At 42.6% G+C, this 19304-nt stretch overlaps 1 protein-coding gene across 8 annotated transcripts in view; it reads left to right on the top strand.

Annotated features, from left to right (window-relative positions):
- The window catches only part of COL15A1 (collagen type XV alpha 1 chain), a 282083-nt gene that overhangs the window by 248925 nt on the left and 13854 nt on the right, over positions 1-19304 (top strand). For all 8 annotated transcript variants that reach the window (XM_073332560.2, XM_073332555.2, XM_073332559.2 and 5 more), the window contains 4 exons: positions 1183-1225; positions 5613-5702; positions 13744-13793; positions 16176-16295. In XM_073332560.2, coding sequence (XP_073188661.2) covers positions 1183-1225; positions 5613-5702; positions 13744-13793; positions 16176-16295 — 303 coding nt within the window. The remainder of the gene's footprint in view (positions 1-1182; positions 1226-5612; positions 5703-13743; positions 13794-16175; positions 16296-19304) is intronic.

The raw sequence follows: 19304 nt of genomic DNA, 5'->3' as shown, positions 1-19304 counted from the left end.
AGATCTGCTAGGAATAGCTCTATGGATTTGCCAACTTTCTCACCAATGCCTTGCAATTATTTTCGGTGCAACCATTAAAATGACAGAAACCCACTTAGAGAGCAAGAATAGTTCATTCACACAGAGGTTAAAAATCAGTGAACGGTAACAAGAGCTCTGAAAATATTTTAATTGCATTAATGACTGCCCAGATAAAAGAAATGTGTGGTTCTAATTGCCTCTCCATGCATCTTAATATTCAGGATAGCTTTGCCCTACATTTGTGAATGACATAAAACTATCCCAATTTGTACATACAAATACTCCGCTCTACACATCTGTATAAGTGAGTATTCATAAGGAACTATGGACTGAATCCTGCAAGCATTCCTCATGCAAACAGACCCACTGAAGTTCACTCCTAACAGTGAGTGTTGCAGGACTGGATCTTTTCATGCAGCAGCTGCACAGTGGAATGTTTAATATGTGAATAGAGTGCAATTCATATTAATAGTTATAATTAGCATTATGTAATGTTTTATCCATTGACAGCATTGTACCAACATTAATTAATCCTCTCAATATCTTTAGGAGGTAGGTTATTTTATCCCTGTTTTACAGTCAGGCAATAAGTTTGTGACATACTCAAGACCACAGCAGGAATTAGTGTCAGAGCCAGGAATAAAATTAGGGAGTTCCTGGCTCCCCGTCTCATGCTTGAATCACACTTTCCTTTCTCTTGAGTGCTTGTTATGCACGTGGAAGCTGCAGATAAACATCCATTGATTTGTGTTAATAGTTGATGAAAAGCACTGCAGCCACAATCTGTTATCTTAAAAATCAAATTCTGCTCTCAATTGCACTGATGTAAATCCAGAGTAATTCTAGGGCCTTGAATTGAGTTACCCTGGATTTATACTAGCATAATTGAAAGCAGAATTTGATTGATGTTGCAAAAATGCATGTTTTACATCCCTGTGAAAGCATGCTGCATGCTGAAGAACGCACAATACTGAGTAAGTCTTAACTGGCTAATATTTGGACATTGGCAAGTTGACTAATACAGCTTAAGCTATTAATTATATGTACTGTGGTAACACACAAAAGCTCTAGCCAAAATCAGGGCCCTTTTATGCTAAGTGCTGTATAAATATAAGTTAATTTGTATAGATAATAAGTCTGAATATATTTCTTTATGTGTAGGTTGGCACTGCTCATCCTGGAAACCAAGATGCTAACATTCATGGTAAACTATTGGGTTTTTTTTACTTCTTGCAGACTTGTATTGGATCAAATATGACCCTAGTTGGCTGAGACTTTTGGTCACTACATCTCTTGGCTATTAGGCGACCTACACTATAAGAAAAGATTTGGTGGTTTCAATCATGTTCTTATTAAACTACTGTCCACATCCCAAAACCTACCAAAACTGTTGGTACAAATTAGCACTGTGTTGGCAGTGTTCAGCATAGAGGCCAAGGAGTGAAAGAGCCATGGGACTGAACTATCCTTTCTCTCAGAGCTGGTATCTCTTGGCCAGGTATAAGACACATAGATGTGGCAATGTGAGGTGAGGCTGTAGTCCCATTGTTGTGTTCTCTGTCATAGTCGGCTATAGAACTGTATGGAATATGCAGTCACACAATCAGTGCTCCTGTGCTCTGGGAACACATCTCAACAGCAAACTCGAAGGGTAGCCTGAAATTACTCCTATGGGAAGAAAACTGGATCAGTTGATTCCCAATTCAGCCAGTCCAGAAGAGCCCCAACTCCTGCGTGATGAATGCTGGTCCCACTGCTCTCATAGGTGACTGTGTGTGTATTCTGAACGGCACAGAACATTCCCTTGGGTCAGCCAGTCAGAGTGGGAAGCTCCTGCCTATGATCAGAGCTCCAGTCCCATTGCTTGGGCGTCAACGGTGCAATCCATGAAGGTATTTAGGTACCTAAATCCTGTTTTTAGGCACCACTCTGAGCCACAGAACTCCCACTCAGCTGCCACCAGATCCCATAGGTGCCTGAACTCATTCGACATCTAGGTTTTTTTGCCTCTGGGCATACCCACTGGTGTCTCACTCTGGGCACCTATCTCCCACCTAAGCCTGGGAGTGATCCACATACTGGCCGAAGAGAGGTGTTGGGTCTCCTAAGTTACATGTGGGGCCCAACCTGCTAGGCTACCTCTGATCATGTCTGCCGGATCAGGCCCCTCAAGTGAGTTTCTCCTCCTCCTCCCCCATAGCTGGGTGGGGGAGGAGAGGGGGAAAGGACCTTTCTTATAACCCTTGGCCCAGGGGTCAGAGTACTTATCCAGGATGTGGGAGACCCCCAGTTCAAGTCCTACCCTCTTCCTGAGGGTGAGAAGGGATTTGAACAGAGACCTGCCACCTCTCAGGTATGTGCCCTCACCACTGGGCTCTAGTCATTCTAATGCTATCTCTGGGCCAATTAATATTTAATTATTTAATTAAAGTGGAACAACTTCAATAGGAGAGATTGAAGGAACCCCATATCAGAATAGTTCATAGCCTTGTGGTTAGAGAACTCACAGGCAGAGGGGGCACTTGAACCAAGGTGTATCTATCTCCATGAGAGGGAGGGACTCAGCACATATCCCTCTGGTCAGCATTTCCCACGGGCTAGCTGAAGCAGCTCCCCACCTAGCCTGCTGGATTTGTGGATCGCTGTTTGAAGTGTTTCTCTCTCCCCATTCAGTGTATTGGGAACACAGACACCTAGCTCGGGCTATTTCTACACTACTGCCTATGTCGGCAAAACTTATGTCGCTCAGGGGTGTGAATATTCCACCTCCCTAAACGCCATAAGTTACACCGACATAAGTAGTAGTGTGCCCAGCTCTGTGTCAGTGGGAGAACTTCTCCAGCTGACATAGCTTATGCTGCTCTCTCTCCTGTCGGCAGAGACAGTCTTCACCAGATGCGCTGCAGCAGCACAGCTGTATCGGAGCAGCTGCAGCAATGTACGTGTAGACATGGCCTCAAGCTTTGTGGATTACAGTGTTTTTCCTGTGACTTTTCTAAGCACCTAAAAGTTAGGTGTGGCAACACCTAAGTCCCTTTGTGGATCTGGGCCAAAGTAAATATCATAGACAGGATCAACCCCTCCTTAGAGCAGGAATCATTGCAAATTACCCCTGAAGAGATTTTTGAAAAGGAGAGATCAAACCACCAAAACCTCTTTCATTTGCAAGGGAAAGAGTGTTTGAACCTTTCTGAGGAGACAGAAGAAATTCTCCCCTTCCCTTCACTCTGTAGGAGGATGAGGTGAGAGCTATTGAAGAGAAGATAATTTTCCAAGGCGCAGAGAGAGAGAAAAGTGACAGAGGGTACGTCTACATTGCAAAGTGTGACTGCAGCAGGTGTAGCCATACCTTAGCTAACTTTGATCTAGCTAGCTTGAATAACAATAGCCCTGAATCTACAGCAGCATGGGCCAGGTCATACAATCTCATGTGGGACCCTAGGTACGTACTTGAGCAGCTAACATGTTGCTGCCACAGCTTCACGGCTATTATTATTTGAGCTAACTAAATCAAAGCTAGCTTGGCTGTGTCTATACAATGTAGACATCCTCAGGGAGAGAAACAATGGTGAAGGGAGACAGATTGACAGGGAGGGAATGGGACATATCTCACCCTCCGGCAGAAATGCCCTTGGGAGGGCGACATTAGGCCAGGAAGCTCTGCAAGCATCACAGGTAGGGGATTCCTTTAATTGCTCCCCCTTAGTGGAAGAGGTAGGAATGCCAAACCTGTAGAGTCCAGCAATGAACAGGAAACCATGCAACAGTCTTTAGTCTCTGGGCCTACGCCCCTTCCAGCCACATTGCTGGCCCTACTCCCTCTTGGCAGCAGAGCGGGGCCTTGTACTTGGAGAACTGTTAAACATTCCACTGAGTCAGTTCCCATCCCTTCCATCTCGGCTCCCAAAAACAGCCTCAACTCTTGTCCCCCATGGCATTTTATGTTGCTAATCTGATCTTTAAATCTTGCACACCATATGTGTAACTAAAAATAGCCATTAATTGTGGCCAATAGTCCATTAATTGTGGCCAATAGACATTAAAATTGGTCCAAATCATAATATAAACCCCCAAAGGCTGAGAGCCACCCTTCCCACAGACCGTCTCAAGGGGATGAATATTCCCATAAAGGGAAGGCATTGGGATACATTTTCCTCACCATCCCCTGCAGTGATTCCTCAATCCCCATTAAACACTACTCTGGGTGTGTATGGGAAGAGGGCATTGGTGCAGCCAAGCAACACAGAGGTGGTTTCTGCACCAGCCTTAGATACAGATGCAATGTGTGTAAATTATAAAAGAGGCCATGGGATCTGTGTTAATATGAATCCAGTGGCACTAATACACTACACAACTGGAGTGTAGGGTTTCAACGGCCACTCCAGCTCATAAACTGGAACTGTGAAGAGTGGCCATGGAGAGGACTGCAGTGTATCCCCATGTATATCCCTGGATTTTAGGAGTGAACTTCCCTACCATACCTCCTGCCTGTCACTCAGCATAGGAACTCTGCACTTTGCACCTGTTTAGCCATTTACACCTGGCAAAGTAGCTGTAAAATGCAACCACATGAGAATGGAGTTATTTGACACCCACTTTGCTCAGGTGTAAATGACTATACTAGGGGCACTGTGGTGGGGAATCAAGCTTGAAAAGTCCAATTTTGTGGGAGTGAATCTCACCCACAGGTATCAGATCCATTGAGTAAGAAGAGTGCCATGTTTACCTAGTCAACTGACAGAGCAGAACTGCACTTGAAACTGGAGGTGGGGAGCAAATACATGGAAAAGAGGATGTAAATTCAAAATTGATTTGGGTGCACGTCTTCCCCCTCCTCCGCACACTCCCCTGCCCCACCTGGTAAGGAAATCTTGCTAAGTCTTTATATTCTCTGAAAGAATGTTGTTGTTGTTGTTTTCCATTAGTCACACTCACTTATCATGGGCAATAAATTATAAATAGTTTTGTTGGCCTCAACAGAAGTCATAATTTATTGCTCTGTGATAAGAAATTCAAGTGCCAGAGTGATTAAGCCTGCTGGAAATACACCTCTACCCTTTGATAGTGCTTTCTCTACAGTACTCTTAGGATGGAATCCTAGAATATCAGGGTTGGAAGGAACCTCAGGAGGTCATCTAGTCCAACTGCCTGCTCAAAGCAGGACCAATCCTATATCAAGACTACATCAAGAAGGTATCTCAGCTTGGGCTCTCTCTGGCTTGGGTTTACTTCAGGCAGGCCCGGGTCACTCAAGCGGGGGAGAGATCTGAAGACAGAGACAGCCTTGCAGAGGGGTTATTTCAGGTTCTTGAGGCAAAGAGGAAATGGCAGTCCTTTTGAAATGTCATGGGAAGGGAGAAGGCATCAGTGGCTATTAAACAGTTATGGGGAAAGCTGGAGAAGCTCGTAACAGGGGGAAAGAGCCTCTAAGTTTGAATAAACAGCCTTGTGTTTAGAATCCTTTCCCAGAACTTTTGTGGTTTGTCCATCACTAACACAGTATCTGTTGCACCATATTTGAAAATTATACTTTGCAATAACTCTCATTTGCTAAGAATGCATTTCATTTTTTGGCAATATTTTTATGGCAGGTATAAAAGGCGAGCCAGGCTCCTGGGGACTGCATGGCCCACCAGGCTTAAAAGGTGAAAAAGGAGAGAGAGGCTCACCTGGACTACCAGGTATTATGAATATGATTGTAGAGCACTATATGTGCTTTTCAAGTGGGTTTATTTTAAGAAATACAAAATATCTAATACATTTTAAGTCGTATTTATTTCCTGTGCCAAAACAGGTGTTTAAATTAATCACAGTTTATTAAGGCCCTGCTTCTGCAGAGTACTTAAGTACATTGCTAACTTTAATCACTGGCGTAGTTGCACAGCTGTTTGAAGTTAGGCATGTACTTAGATTCCTTGCTGAATTTGGGTATAAATCAATAAACCCTATACTATTATGGGAAACATCATCTGATTTGTGATTTTTTTTCTTCAAATAAATGTTTAGAACTATCTGGTTTGTCACAATGTGTTACAGTGTTCTGAAGGACACCAAGTCCTTTTAGTCGCCTGGCATTGTCAGCCAATTCTGATGAAGTCTAGTGCCACATAATAATTGACATCTGTGTTCAGTACAAACGTTTATTTGTCTTGATTATCGAAAGTATTGCCACTGATAGCAGTTAATGGGGCCTGGAAACATCCTAATAGGAGTTGCCCACTGAGGATTTAATTTTTATGGGAGAATTTGATATACATAGCTAATACATATAAATTAGGTGAGTTAGACTGTTGTAAGCCTCTTGGGGCAGGAACTGTCATTTTGTTCTGTGTGCCACATACTGTACAAACAATATGGTCTTCGTCTAGGGCTCATAGGTGAACCTTTTCAGCCAAGGTTGCTGTTGTATTTCATAAATTCTTCCTGTCTGTGCAAGTTTTAATTACTAGCTAGTTAGAAAAAATCAAAAAATGGCAAAGTTATATTGATGGACATTAGAAATAGTGAAACATAAAAGGAGCACTATAAAAATTAATACATATTTTCATGTGTGGTACTTACACAGGCCTTCAATCCAGAGCTTTAGTTTTGTGACTTAAAATAAGTTTACAGTTATCTTCCAGAGTGCAGCTCTTCATACTAAACTTCTATTTTGACTTTTTGCCCTTCACACTAATCTTTCTGCTGATCTGTATCAGATGCTTCTAAAAAGTATTTTTGGAGGGGCTCCCCAAACATCAGCCAGGTTTAAAATGCAGGAACTGGGTACTTCAAAGGAAAACTAAGAAAAAATCCTGTTTTATGAGCTACCATGCTCACACTACTTCTCACACCCACATTTTATTAAATTCATTATTGTTTTGCAAGTGCCGATGGCTGACAATCATGATGATATCATGTTCCACACACTTGTGATGTGTTTTTGGACTCTCAATGGAGATAAAGGGGGGTTTACTTCATTATGGTCAGGATATCACTTCCTCTAGTCTGAAGACAGAGTTCATCTTTTTTCTCTAAAGAACAGAGGTCTATTTACTTAGTCTGCGTAGAGAATCTGATTGACCCTGTTGGGTTTCAGATTTTGCTAAAGGAAAGCGCCACATAGTTGGTGGCCCATTCTGTTGTTGCCCTAGTAGAACATTACCATCACTTTTTGTTCTTGATCATTATATCAGCCTAAGTATCCTCTCCCTATAAGTCATCCTTAGAGGTCATATTGGTGTGACAGATGAAGTGTATGAGGTAGAGTTTCAGGGTATGTCTCCACTATGAAATTAGGTCGAATTTATAGAATTCAATTTTTAGGAAGCGATTTTATACAGTCAATTGTCTGTGTCCCCACTAAGCGCATTAAGTCAGCAGAGTGCATCCACAGTATCGTGGCTAGCATCGACTTTCGGAGTGCTGCACTGTAGATAGCTATCCCACAGTTCCCGCAGTCTCCGCTGCCCATTGGAATTCTGGGTTGAGCTCCCAATGCCTGATGGGGTAAAAACATTGTCGCGGGTGGTTTTGGGTACATGTCGTCAATCGCCTTTCCCTCCATGAAAGCAATGGCAGACAATCGTTTTGCGCCTTTTTTCCATGCAGACACCATACTGCTGTCAGCAGATGGTGCAGTAGGTCTGCTAACCGTCGTCAGCCACCACTTCTGCTGCAACTCTGCTCTCCTGGTGCCATGAATCCACATCGCAGTTCCTCTCATCGTTCTGTATAAATATCTATTCTCGTGGCATCTGTAGCCATACACCGCTTCCGATGCAACTCTGCTTTCCTGCAGACGCCATACCATGGCAAGCATGGAGCCTGCTCAGCTCACCACTGCTGTTGTGAGCATTGTGTGCATTATCCTGCAGTAGGTGCAGAACCTGCAAAAGCAGGCGAGGAGGCGACAACAGCGCAATCACGATAGCGATGAGGACATGGACACAGACTTCACTCAAAGCATGGGCCCTGGCAATTTGGTGGTAATGGGGCAGGTTCATGCCATGGAATGCCAATTCTGGGCCTGGGAAACAAGCACAGACTGGTGGGACCGCATAGTGTTGCAGGTCTGGGATGATTCCCAGTGGCTGCGAAACTTTTGCACGTGTAACAGCACTTTCATGGAACTTTCTGACTTGCTTTCCCCTGCCCTGAAGCACAAGAATACCAAGATAAGAGCAGCCCTCACAGTTGAGAAGCGAGTGGCAATACCCTCTGGAAGCTTGAAACGCCAGACAGCTACCAGTCAGTTGGTAATCAATTTGGAGTGGGTAAATCTACTGTGGGGGCTGCTGTGATCCAAGCAGCCAGCACAATCACTGAGCTGCTGGTATCAAGGGTAGTGACTCTGGAAAATGTGCAAGTCATAGTGACTGGCTTTGCTGCAATGGGGTTCCCTAACTGTGGTGGGGCGATAGACGGAATGCATATCCCTATCTTGGGACCGGACCACCTTGACAGCCAGTAGATAAACCGCAAGGGGTACTTTTCAATGGTGCTGCAAGCACTGGTGGATCACAACGGATGTTTCACCGACATCAACGTGTGATGGCCGAGAAAGGTGCACGACGCTCGCATCTTCAGGAACTCTGGTCTGTTTGAACAGCTGCAGGAAGGAACTTACTTCCCAGATGAGAAAATTACCATTGGGGATGTTGAAATGCCTATAGTTATCCTTGGGAACCCAGCCTACCCCTTAATGCCATGGCTCATGAAGCCATACACAGGCACCCTGGAGCAGTTCAACTATAGGCTGAGCAAGTGCGGAATGGTGGTAGAATGTGCATTTGGACATTTAAAAGCTCGCTGGTGCAGTTTACTGACTAGGTTAGACCTCAGCAAAACCAATATTCCCATTGTTATTGCTGCTTGCTGTGTGCTCCACAATATCTGTGAGAGTAAGGGGGAGATGTTTATGGCGGGGTGGAATGTTGAGGCAAATCATCTGGAGGCCGATTATACACAGCCAGACATCAGGGGGATTAGAAGAGCACAGCTGGGCACCCTGCGCATCAAAGAAGCTTTGAAAACCAGTTTCATGACTGGCCAGGCTACGGTGTGACAGTTCTGTTTGTTTCTCCTTGATGAAAACCTGCCCCCTTGGTTGACTCTACTTCCTGGTAAGCCAACCTCCCCCTTTCGATCACCACTTTCAGAGACAATAAAGTCATTGTTTCAAAATTATGCATTCTTTATTAATTCATCCCGCAAATAGGAGGAAAACTCGCAAGGTAGCCAAGGTGGGATGGGTGAGGAGGGAAGCACTGGGTGGAGTGGTGGATGAGGGGAGGACAAGGCCACACTACAGTTCAAAACTTATTGAATGCCAGCCTTTTGTTGCTAGGGCAATCCTCTGGGGTGGAGTGGCTGGGTGCCCGTAGCCTCCCCCCCCCCCTCGCATTCTTGGGCATCTGGGTGAGGAGGATATGGAACTTGGGGAGGAGGGCAGGCAGTTATACAGGGGCTGCAGTGGTGGTCTGTGCTTCTGCTTTCCTGTAGCTCCACCAGACACCTTAGCATGTCAGTTTGCTCCCCCATTAGGCTCAGCATTGCATCCAGTTGGGGGACCAAACTGGAGCGTGTCAGTTTGCTCCCCCATTATGCTCAGCATTGCATCCTCTCAGCATGCTCCTCCCTCCTCTCATCGCATTCATTTAACGCTTTCCTGGACTCTGCCATTGTTTGCTTCCATGCATTCTGCTGAGCTCTTTCAGTGCAGGAGGACTGCATGAGCTCTGAGAACATGTCATCGTGAATGTGGATTTTTTTGCCTTCTAATCTGCGCTAGCCTCTGGCACAAAGATGGTATGGGGAGCGTAGAAACATTTGCCACTGCGGGAGGAAAAAAAGGGAGCATAGTGTTTAAAAAGTTACATTTTAGAGAACAAAGGGAAGACTATTTCACACTGAATCAAGCGATTCACATTTTAATAGCACATGTGCTTCACGCTCCCCCCACGACCACCGTGTGGCTAGTATCAGGGAAGATCCCTCTCAGCCAAACGTGAACAGCTCAGCATGAACGAGCCTCCCCCCACCGTGTGGCAAAGGCTTTTAGAGTACCTCAGGAGACCATCATGGAGATGTCCCTGGAGGATTTCCGCTCCATCCCCAGACACATTAAGAGATTTTTCCAGTAGCTATACTGGCCACAAATGCATCCTAAATCTTCAGGGCAAATTAATCATTAAACACACTTGCTTTTAAACCCTGTATTATATTTACAAAAGTACATTCACCAGAGGTGCCTTCTCCGGCTTCATGATCCAGGAGCCCGCCTTGGGAGGGTATTGGCTCCAGGGTGATGAACGTTCCTGGCTGCTAGGGAGAAGGGATTTCCGCTTGCCTGCTGTGCGCTATCCTCAACCACCTCCTCCTCCTCCTCCTCCTCTTCCTCATCCCTGTTTCTTGAGACTCCCCCGTTGCAGGTGTCCACAGACAGTGGTGGGGTAGTGGTAGGGGCCCTCCCTAGAATTGCATACAGCTCATCATAAAAGCGGCAGGTCTGGGGCTGTGACCCAGAGCAACCATTTGCGTCCTTTGTTTTTTGGTAGGCTTGCCTCAGCTCCTTAACTTTCATGTGGCACTGCTGTGTGTCCCTATTGTAGCCTCTGTCCATCATGTCCTTGGAGATTTTGGCAAATATATTGGCATTTCGTCTTTTGGAACGGAGTTCTGCCTGCATGGATTCTTCTCCCCATACAGTGATCAAATCCAGTACCTCCTGTTCGGTAAATGCTGAAGCTCTTTTGCGATTCTGGGACTCCGTGGTCACCTGTGCTGATCAGCTCACCACGTTGGCCAAACAGGAAATGAAATTCAAACGTTCCCAGGGCTTTTCATGTCTACCTTGCCAGTGCATCTGAGTTAAAAGTGCTGTCCAGAGCGGTCACAATGGAGCACTCTGGGGTAGCTCCCAGAGGCCAATACCATTGAATTGCATCCACACTACCCCAAATTTGACCCAGTGAGGTTGATTTTAGCACTAAACCCCTTGCCGGGGCGGAGTACAGAAATCAATTTTAAGAGCCCTTTAAGTCGACAAAACCGGCTTGGTCGTGTGGATGGGTTCAGGGTTAAATCGACCTAACGCTGCTAAATTTGACCTAAACTCGTAGTGTAGACCAGGGCTAAGAGTGATGATGGTGGAAGTCGTGCTGTGAGTTAGCTCAGTTGCAGCACAGAGAATTTTCAAAGCTGTAGCAATGGCACAGACAATTGTAGCTCTTCCACTGTAGCATCTTCAGAGCTCCAATCATGACAAGCGCACGGTGAATCATGGCTTTGTTTGCTCAGAAATGTTGTGAAAAAAATTCTGTCTAACTTAATCCAATCGATTTTGTTTGTGAATTCCAGTCTGGCTGCCTTCATACTTGCAGATACGTGTTTGGAGGGGACAAAAGCTACATCTGTATGATATGAATGAATTTACAAAAAACAACAAGACTGACAGATTTATTTCGCCATAAGCTTTCGTGGGTAAAAAACCCACTTCTTTTTTCACTTCTGTTTTCACTCCATGCATCTGAAGAAGTGGGTGTGACGGGTTGGATCACAGAAAACCCTTGGGAACTGTGAACTGATGTGCTGAGACTACCCCTGAGCATGTTTCCCCTGGTAGCTTGGAACTTCAGTGCCCTGCCTGGTTTGAGCCAAACCCACTAGTCTGCTGCAAACCCAGACCCAGGTCTGAACTACATCCCCCAATAGCTGCAGGCTTAACTGAAAACAGCTTAAGAAGTGTTCCTGTCTCCAGCACTCAGATGCCCAGCTCCCAGTGGGGTCCAAACCCCAAATAAATCCGTTTTAGCCTGTATAAAGCTTATACAGGATAAACTCATAAATTGTTTGCCCTCTATAACACTGTTAGAGAGATATGCACAGCTGTTTGCTCCCCCCGCCCCAGGTATTAGTACATACTCTGGGTTAATTAATAAGTAAAAAGTGATTTTATTAAATACAAGAAGTAGGATTTAAGTGGTTCCAAGTAATAACAGACAGAACAAAGTGAATTACCAAGTAAAATAAAATAAAACACCCAAGCCTATGCCTAATGCAGTAAGAAGCTGAATACAGATAAAATCTCACCCTCAGAGATGTTCCAATAAGCCTCTTTTACAGACTAGCCTCCTTCAAGTCTGGGTCCAGCAATCACTCACACACCCGTGGTTACTGTTCTTTGTTCCAGTGTCTTTCAGATAGCCTCTCCACCCCCAAAGGATATCTCTTGAGCCAGCTGAAGACAAAGTGGAGGGGTTTCCAGGGGTTTAAATAGACTTCCTCTTGTGGGTGGACACCCCCTGTGTAGAATCCCAGCTACAAGGTGGAGTTTTGGAGTCACATGGGCAAGTCACATGTCCACGCATGACTCAGTTCCTTACAAGTGGCAGCTATTGTTTACATGCTACATTGAACATCCTCAGGTAGACTTCTCATGTGGATTGGAGTCTTTCAAGATCCATTGTCAGTTAAGTCTTTCTTGACTGGGCACTTAATTTGCACATTCCTTTCTCAAGAAGCTGACCAAATGCTTTATGAAGGCTACTTAAACTCAAACAAGTACACAGCCAATATTCATAACTTTGAATACAAAAATGACACATGCATAAAAATAGGATGAATATATTCAATAGATCATAATCTTTGCAGAGATATGTTACACGGCATATGTAGCATAAAACATATTCTAATTACATCATTATACATTCATAAGCATATTTCCATAAAGCATTATGGGGTGCAATATCACAGTGGGTCTTTTACCCACAAAAGTTTATGCCCAAATAAATCTGTTAGTCTTTAAGGTGCCACTGGACTCCTCATTATTTTTGTGGATACAGGCTAACACAGCTACCCCTCTGATACATGAATGAATTTGACTTTGTCTCACTGAAATTCCAGATGTGCTGTGGAACCCAATAGCTCTCATCGTGCCTGATCCAAAGCCCACAGAAGTCTATGGGAGCCTTTCAATTTACTTCAGTGGACTTTGTGTCGGTCCCCTGAGTGTTAAAATCAAGCAGAGTATTGATTTTGTATTCAGTGTATGTTTAGCAGAGAACATTAGTGCTTCCTCATTGGAAAACAAGGTGCCAGCTTCCCTCACATGAGTAGTTATTAAGCCTTTTCTCAAAAGAGATCCGGAGAGGTACTTTTACTGCGTTTTTGAAGTGCAGTATATTTTAATTTATGAATGAATAACTAGATGGTGCCATATTTTCCATTAGGATTTGATTGAATACACTTCACTGCAATTTATTTGAATTCAAATAATCTTCTAAACTGTTAGCCCTAATTTAAACTGATTACAATACATCAGGGAATTCTAAGTATCTCTTTGAGACAAGTCCATCATGTTGCTGTTGAGCACTGTAAAAAAAAGTTATTTCTCAAACCTACACAAAAACAGCAGAGCGAGAGCATGAAAAACAAAATACTGACTCTGTAGCCCCAGGTTATCTAACCATCACCAGAGCATAAACACAATCCCACTGACACCAGCCCATCAAAGATGCTGGCATACAGACCATATGTTAGCTTTTGCTACAGTAAAACAGAGAGGAAACAAATGTTTGCTGCATTAAAAAGGTCAAGATGATTATGTAGAAGAGTTATATTTTAAACTTCTAGAATAATACAGATAATGGCCTTCTAAAATGGAAATTATGGATAATTTAGCCCATCTAAATGGAAAGTACAGATGATTTTTGCACTAAAATAATGTATTTGATTTTTCAGGTCCTCCTCTGCCTTCACCATATTTCAACCACTTTGTTAATAGCATGAAGGTAATTACTTCCCATTTGTATCTTAAGGCTGAACGGAACTTTTAACCCTATATTTTAACATGCATTAAATATAAGACAAATATTTACATATAAGGTGGAATACACACAATAATTGATTTATACCAGAAATTACAAATTGATGTATTATGCAATTATTCAGATTAATAGGTGAATAAACAAGTTATCATATACTATATAATATACTATATGTAAACAAAGGACGTTACTAACATACAAAATATTATCTAGGTTTTACTACTAAGTATTTTCTTTTCACAAATTGTATTAAAATGAATCATACTTTGTCATTATCTACTTTAAATCTCCTCTATATTTCTCAAACTCTTTCATACCAACAATGGAGTGAGAGAACTTTTGCTTTCAAAAAGACTGTTGGAGCAAATTTAGCTACATTTAATACATGAACAATCAGTTTTTGTACAGACTTCCCGTTATTCCTTCTCCCAGACTAGCTGACGGTTTTCTCTGTGGGATAGGAGAAGTACTAGGAAAAGTCAATGCTGATAATTCTGTGTTGTCTCTTCTTCCATCCTACCTCCTTCCCTTTCTCTCCCCCCATAGGCAGTAACCTTGCTGTTCTACACACCTTCAAATATCTGCTCTACTTTTGTGAAATTTGAAGTCTTCTTTTTCAGTGACTGCAGGAAAGGGGATGGAGCCAGTACAAATCATTTTACAGACTTAATGAAATAAAGGATCTGTTGGGAGCCAATAGTTCTATCTCCCTTTATTTGTTCTCCAAAATGGCTAATTTAAGAAAAACCATCTGACCCAGACAGCCCTGTTTCAGAAGTCGTCTGTCCTCCCACTATGGATTACTTTGTGTTGGAATTGAATATGAATGGAATATTAATTTTAAATGCTTTTATTTTGCTCTAACTGAATTAGAGCTATTATATCCTGTCTTGTATCAAAATAAGATTTCTAGTGTAATGTAAACAGAATATTGCATAGTGATATCTCCAGAAGACATTAAATCAAAATGTTATGTAATGGTATAACCAAACCCCTTGAAAGATTGTTTATCAGATTTTCTTCCTGCTCAACCATTTATATTTTTGTTGGTGTAATGTGTAGCCTGCATCAACTCAAAGAGAGAAATTTTCCCCTTGGATAGGATGTGGTTTATTTGATTTAACAGAATAATATCTCCACCTTAAACAGATGCTTTCATCTATAAAGTGCTGTTTTGGCATTTGTCCCCCCATCTACAGAATGAGATGCCATACAGCAAGCTTTACAACTCTATTTACCAGGAAGCAAGAGGGAAAATCTGTCAATCACAAAAGCTATACAGAACCAGGCTCCTCACCCCTCTTCTTGAGTCTGTTTTGCCACCTGTCCTGGGATTGAGTAATTCTTGCTCAGTCTTCTGCTGCTTCTATTTACAATCTTGTTTCTCAGAAGGAAGAAATAAGAGGAGGGTAGAGAGAAAACAAGCATCTTACAGAACTACAGAAAGAAAATAATGAGAGACTGGAACTTCTATTGATGTGGTTCTTATGCAGCAGGCCAGGGAGAACAACAACTCTGTATTTCAAGACTCCTCTTCTCATTCCTTCTCTCAGACTCACTGATGATATTCTCTGTAGGATGGGAGAAGAGAAGTACAAGAGAAAATCACGTGCCAATATTTTGTGTGTCATCTTTTCTCCCATCCTACCTCCTTCACTTTCTCTCTACCCATCTACAGTAATCCTTGCTTTCCTACACATCTTTAAATATCAGCTCTGTTTTTGTGACATCTGTAGTCTGCTTTTTCAGGGACCGAAGGAAAGGGGGTGGAGCCCGGCTCTTTGCACCTCCTGTGACTTTTGCCTCCAGCTTTCTGGTGAAAAGAAAAGGAGTACTTGTGGCACCTTAGAGACTAACCAATTTATAGAGCATAAGCTTTCGTGAGCTACAGCTCACTTCATCGGATGCATCCGATGAAGTGAGGTGTAGCTCACGAAAGCTTCTGCTCAAATAAATTGGTTAGTCTCTAAGGTGCCACAAGTACTCCTTTTCTTTTTGCGAATACAGACTAACACGGCTGTTACTCTGCAAGCTTTCTGATGGATGAAGGTATAATTGCAGTATGGAATCCTGTTTTGGAGGATAGCAGAAGGAGAACTACAATAAACACAATTTTCTCTACCTAATTTTCTCCTCTCTCCGTGGGAGAAGTCCTGCCCTTGCAGGCAGCATAGGGAAATAAATTATTTGTTTCTTTTATATGTCATTGGGGAAAGGAGTGATATCAAAAAGCAGGTTTTAAGATCACTGTATCCTGTATTGAGATTTTTAGTGTAAATTTACGGGATCAATGTCTGGTTCCAATCCTGTTTCAACTTAATTTTTTTAAATGCTTTCTCTTCTAAGGGTGAGAAAGGAGACAATGGAGAAACTGGCTTCAAAGGGGAAAAAGGTGAACCAAGTGGAGGATTTTTTATGTCAGGGCCTCCTGGACCCGCTGGACCTCCTGGAAGACCAGGACTAGTTGTAAGTGGTGTGGTCTCTCTTGCAATAGAAATGTACTTGGGCATTTTCTCATTCCAGTAAGAACTAAATAAACACAAAAAACAAACAAGGGAAATGTGGTCTACATGAAATTACTATAAGATGGGTGCACGACTAGTTGAAAGAATGTACTCAGAGTAATTATCAATGGTCCACTGTCAACCTGGGAGGGCCTGTCTAATGGGATCCCACAGGAGTCCGTCCTGAGTCCAGTACTATTCAATATTTTCATTAATAACTTGGATAATGGAGTGGAGAGTATGTTTATAAAATTTGTGGATAACACCAAGCTGGAAGGGGTTGCAAGCACTTTGGTGGAAAGGATTAGAATTCAAAATGACCTTGCTAAATTGGAGAATTGATCTGACTTCAACAAGATGACATTTTAAAAAAAGACAGTGCAAAGTACTCCACTTAGGAAGGAAACATCCAGTGCACAACTACAAAATGAGGAATAATTGGCTCGGTGGTAGTACTGCTGAAAAGGATCTTAGGGTTATAGTGGATCACAGGCTGAATATGAGTCAACAATATGATGCAGTTACAGAAAAGGTTAATATTCTAGATGTATTAAGAGGAGCACTGTATGTAAGACATACTCAACCCCCAAACCCATTCTCCTGCTGGTAATAGCTTATCTAAAGTGATCACTCTCCTTACAATGTGTATGATAATCAAGGTGGGCCATTTCCAGCACAAATCCAGGGTTTAACAAGAATGTCTGAGGAACAGTGGGGGGAGGAAAGGAATAAACAAGGGGAAATAGGTTACTTTTTATAATGAATCAACCATTCCCAGTCTCTATTCAAGCCTAAGTTAATTGTATCCAATTTGCAAATTAATTCCAATTCAGCAGTCTCTTTGGAGTCTGTTTTCAAAGTTTTTTTGTTGAAGGATAGTCACTTTGAGATCAGAAATTGAGTGAAATTGAGGGAGAGGGGAGAAAACCTGAATTTGTGCTGGAAATGGCCCACCTTGATTATCATACACATTGTAAGGAGAGTGATCACTTTAGATAAGCTATTACCAGCAGGAGAGTGGGGTGGGGGCAGAGAAAACCTTTTGTAGTGATAAACACCCATTTTTTCATGGTCTGTGTGTATAAAAACATCTTCTGTATTTTCCACAGTATGCATCCGATGAAGTGAGCTGTAGCTCACGAAAGCTTATGCTCAAATAAATTGGTTAGTCTCTAAGGTGCCACAAGTACTCCTTTTCTTTTTGCAAATACAGACTAACACGGCTGTTACTCTGAAACCTTTCATTACACTGTATGAATTTACAATGACTCTTTTGGGCACAGTGACCAATAAAGGGTAAGAAAATAAAAATATATAGTAATCTGCCAGTGGCAGCATTCCCAGCAGAAGTCCTTCAGCTTTGGAGCTGGTCAGAGAGAGCCTTTGTTACATACTGCAAGATCTACTTGTTTGTTCAGGTTTTTCGTTGAAAGATGGCTGGGGGAGTGTTTTGTTTGGAAGCTGTCGTTCTAGGTTGTAAAATCACACTATACCATGTGTGATTTTATATTTCTGTACATATGCCTAAATGTGTATAGCTATGTGTATTTTAGAAGTTTAAAAATAAAGACAAATGAAATTAGTATGACTTGCACATAGGATTTATTCACAATGTTAAATATACACATTTTAATATCATGTGTGGTAATTAAGTTGCCAAGAAAAACAGATTTAACATTTTGCTCTGTTGCCTGAATTAGCTACATCAATAAGTAGATTCATAATACCAATAACACAAATTAAGATACCTATGATGTTACTGGCTATATCCTCATAAAGGTCAAAATAATCAGTACAGAAATTATATAGTGTCCGTATTGAAAAATGTTTACCATCTAGTTAACTAACATTTTCTAACATAACTAACATCCAGTGCTCCAAAACATTAATGAAAAATCCCATATGTATCAGTCTGAACAGTTCCTATAAAATTCAGCTGCTTAGTAATCTGTCTAGTTTTTTATCCTGTGTTAATCACCATAAAAATCAGCTTTAGAAGCAGTTTTGCTAATCCCTGGGAAACTAGCTAATCCCCAGGTGGATGGCACCTGTTAATTGGCTAATGTATGGGGTTTGCTAGGTTCCATTTGTGATGACTGTGCCAGAAAAGAAGGAAGGTCGGTGGCAACTGGGAAGTAGTGCAAGGATAGGACCCTTGCCTGCAGTGAGTCCTGAATTATCCCACTTGACTCTACTGGGAACTGCCCTCTCTGCACCAGTCTGTTGTCTGGCAGAGAAATGTTTTGCCTGAAGAACAGCAGAGACTGGGTGACACATCAACTGCAGCAGACAATGACCGGGCATTTTAGACACATGGCCCCGACCCGTTCCATATATGCAGGCTGGCCTGAAGGGTGTGATCGGAGGGGGCTGAAGATACATGGGGATCATGAAGCTCCCTGCCAAATTACAGGGTTCCCTATTCTGGCACTCATAAATTGGGAGGCTAGGTAGATAGGGTCTGTTTTTTTTTAAAAGAAGGGAGAGGGCAAGGTGAGAAATGGGGTAGAAGGCTGGGATATTGTTGCAATGCGGGAGGCACTCAGGATGAGTCATGAATCCTTGGGGCTAAAACCTTCTCACAGGCATCATGAGACAATCTTGACACCATTTTAAGTATATCAAACATGGAGTGACCTTAGTTGTGCACTGGAGGTTCAGGTGCATGGTGAATAGTGTACAGCATTAGGGGGGAAATCAGACACTCGGAGCAGATCCAAACTCCTGGATCAAGATTTTCAGAAAGCGTTGCAAAAATTAGGCTCTAAATCCATAGTTTAGGCTCCTAAATAGTAAGATTTTCATTTTCTGTTGTCTTCAGTGAGAACTTCTGAGTGCTTGGCATTTCTGAAAATCAGAACTACCGACTAAATTACACCCAAATATGAGTTTGGGAGGCTAACTTCAGGATCTCGCTATTGAGATCAGGATTCTTAAGTCATTGCTCACTCAGGCTGCTGCATGTGTATCA

Source organism: Lepidochelys kempii, chromosome 2, assembly GCF_965140285.1.
Source record: "Lepidochelys kempii isolate rLepKem1 chromosome 2, rLepKem1.hap1, whole genome shotgun sequence".
Taxonomy (NCBI): domain Eukaryota; kingdom Metazoa; phylum Chordata; order Testudines; family Cheloniidae; genus Lepidochelys; species Lepidochelys kempii.
The sequence above is the reverse complement of the archived record's forward strand: the minus strand, read 5'-3'. Positions and strand labels throughout refer to the sequence as shown.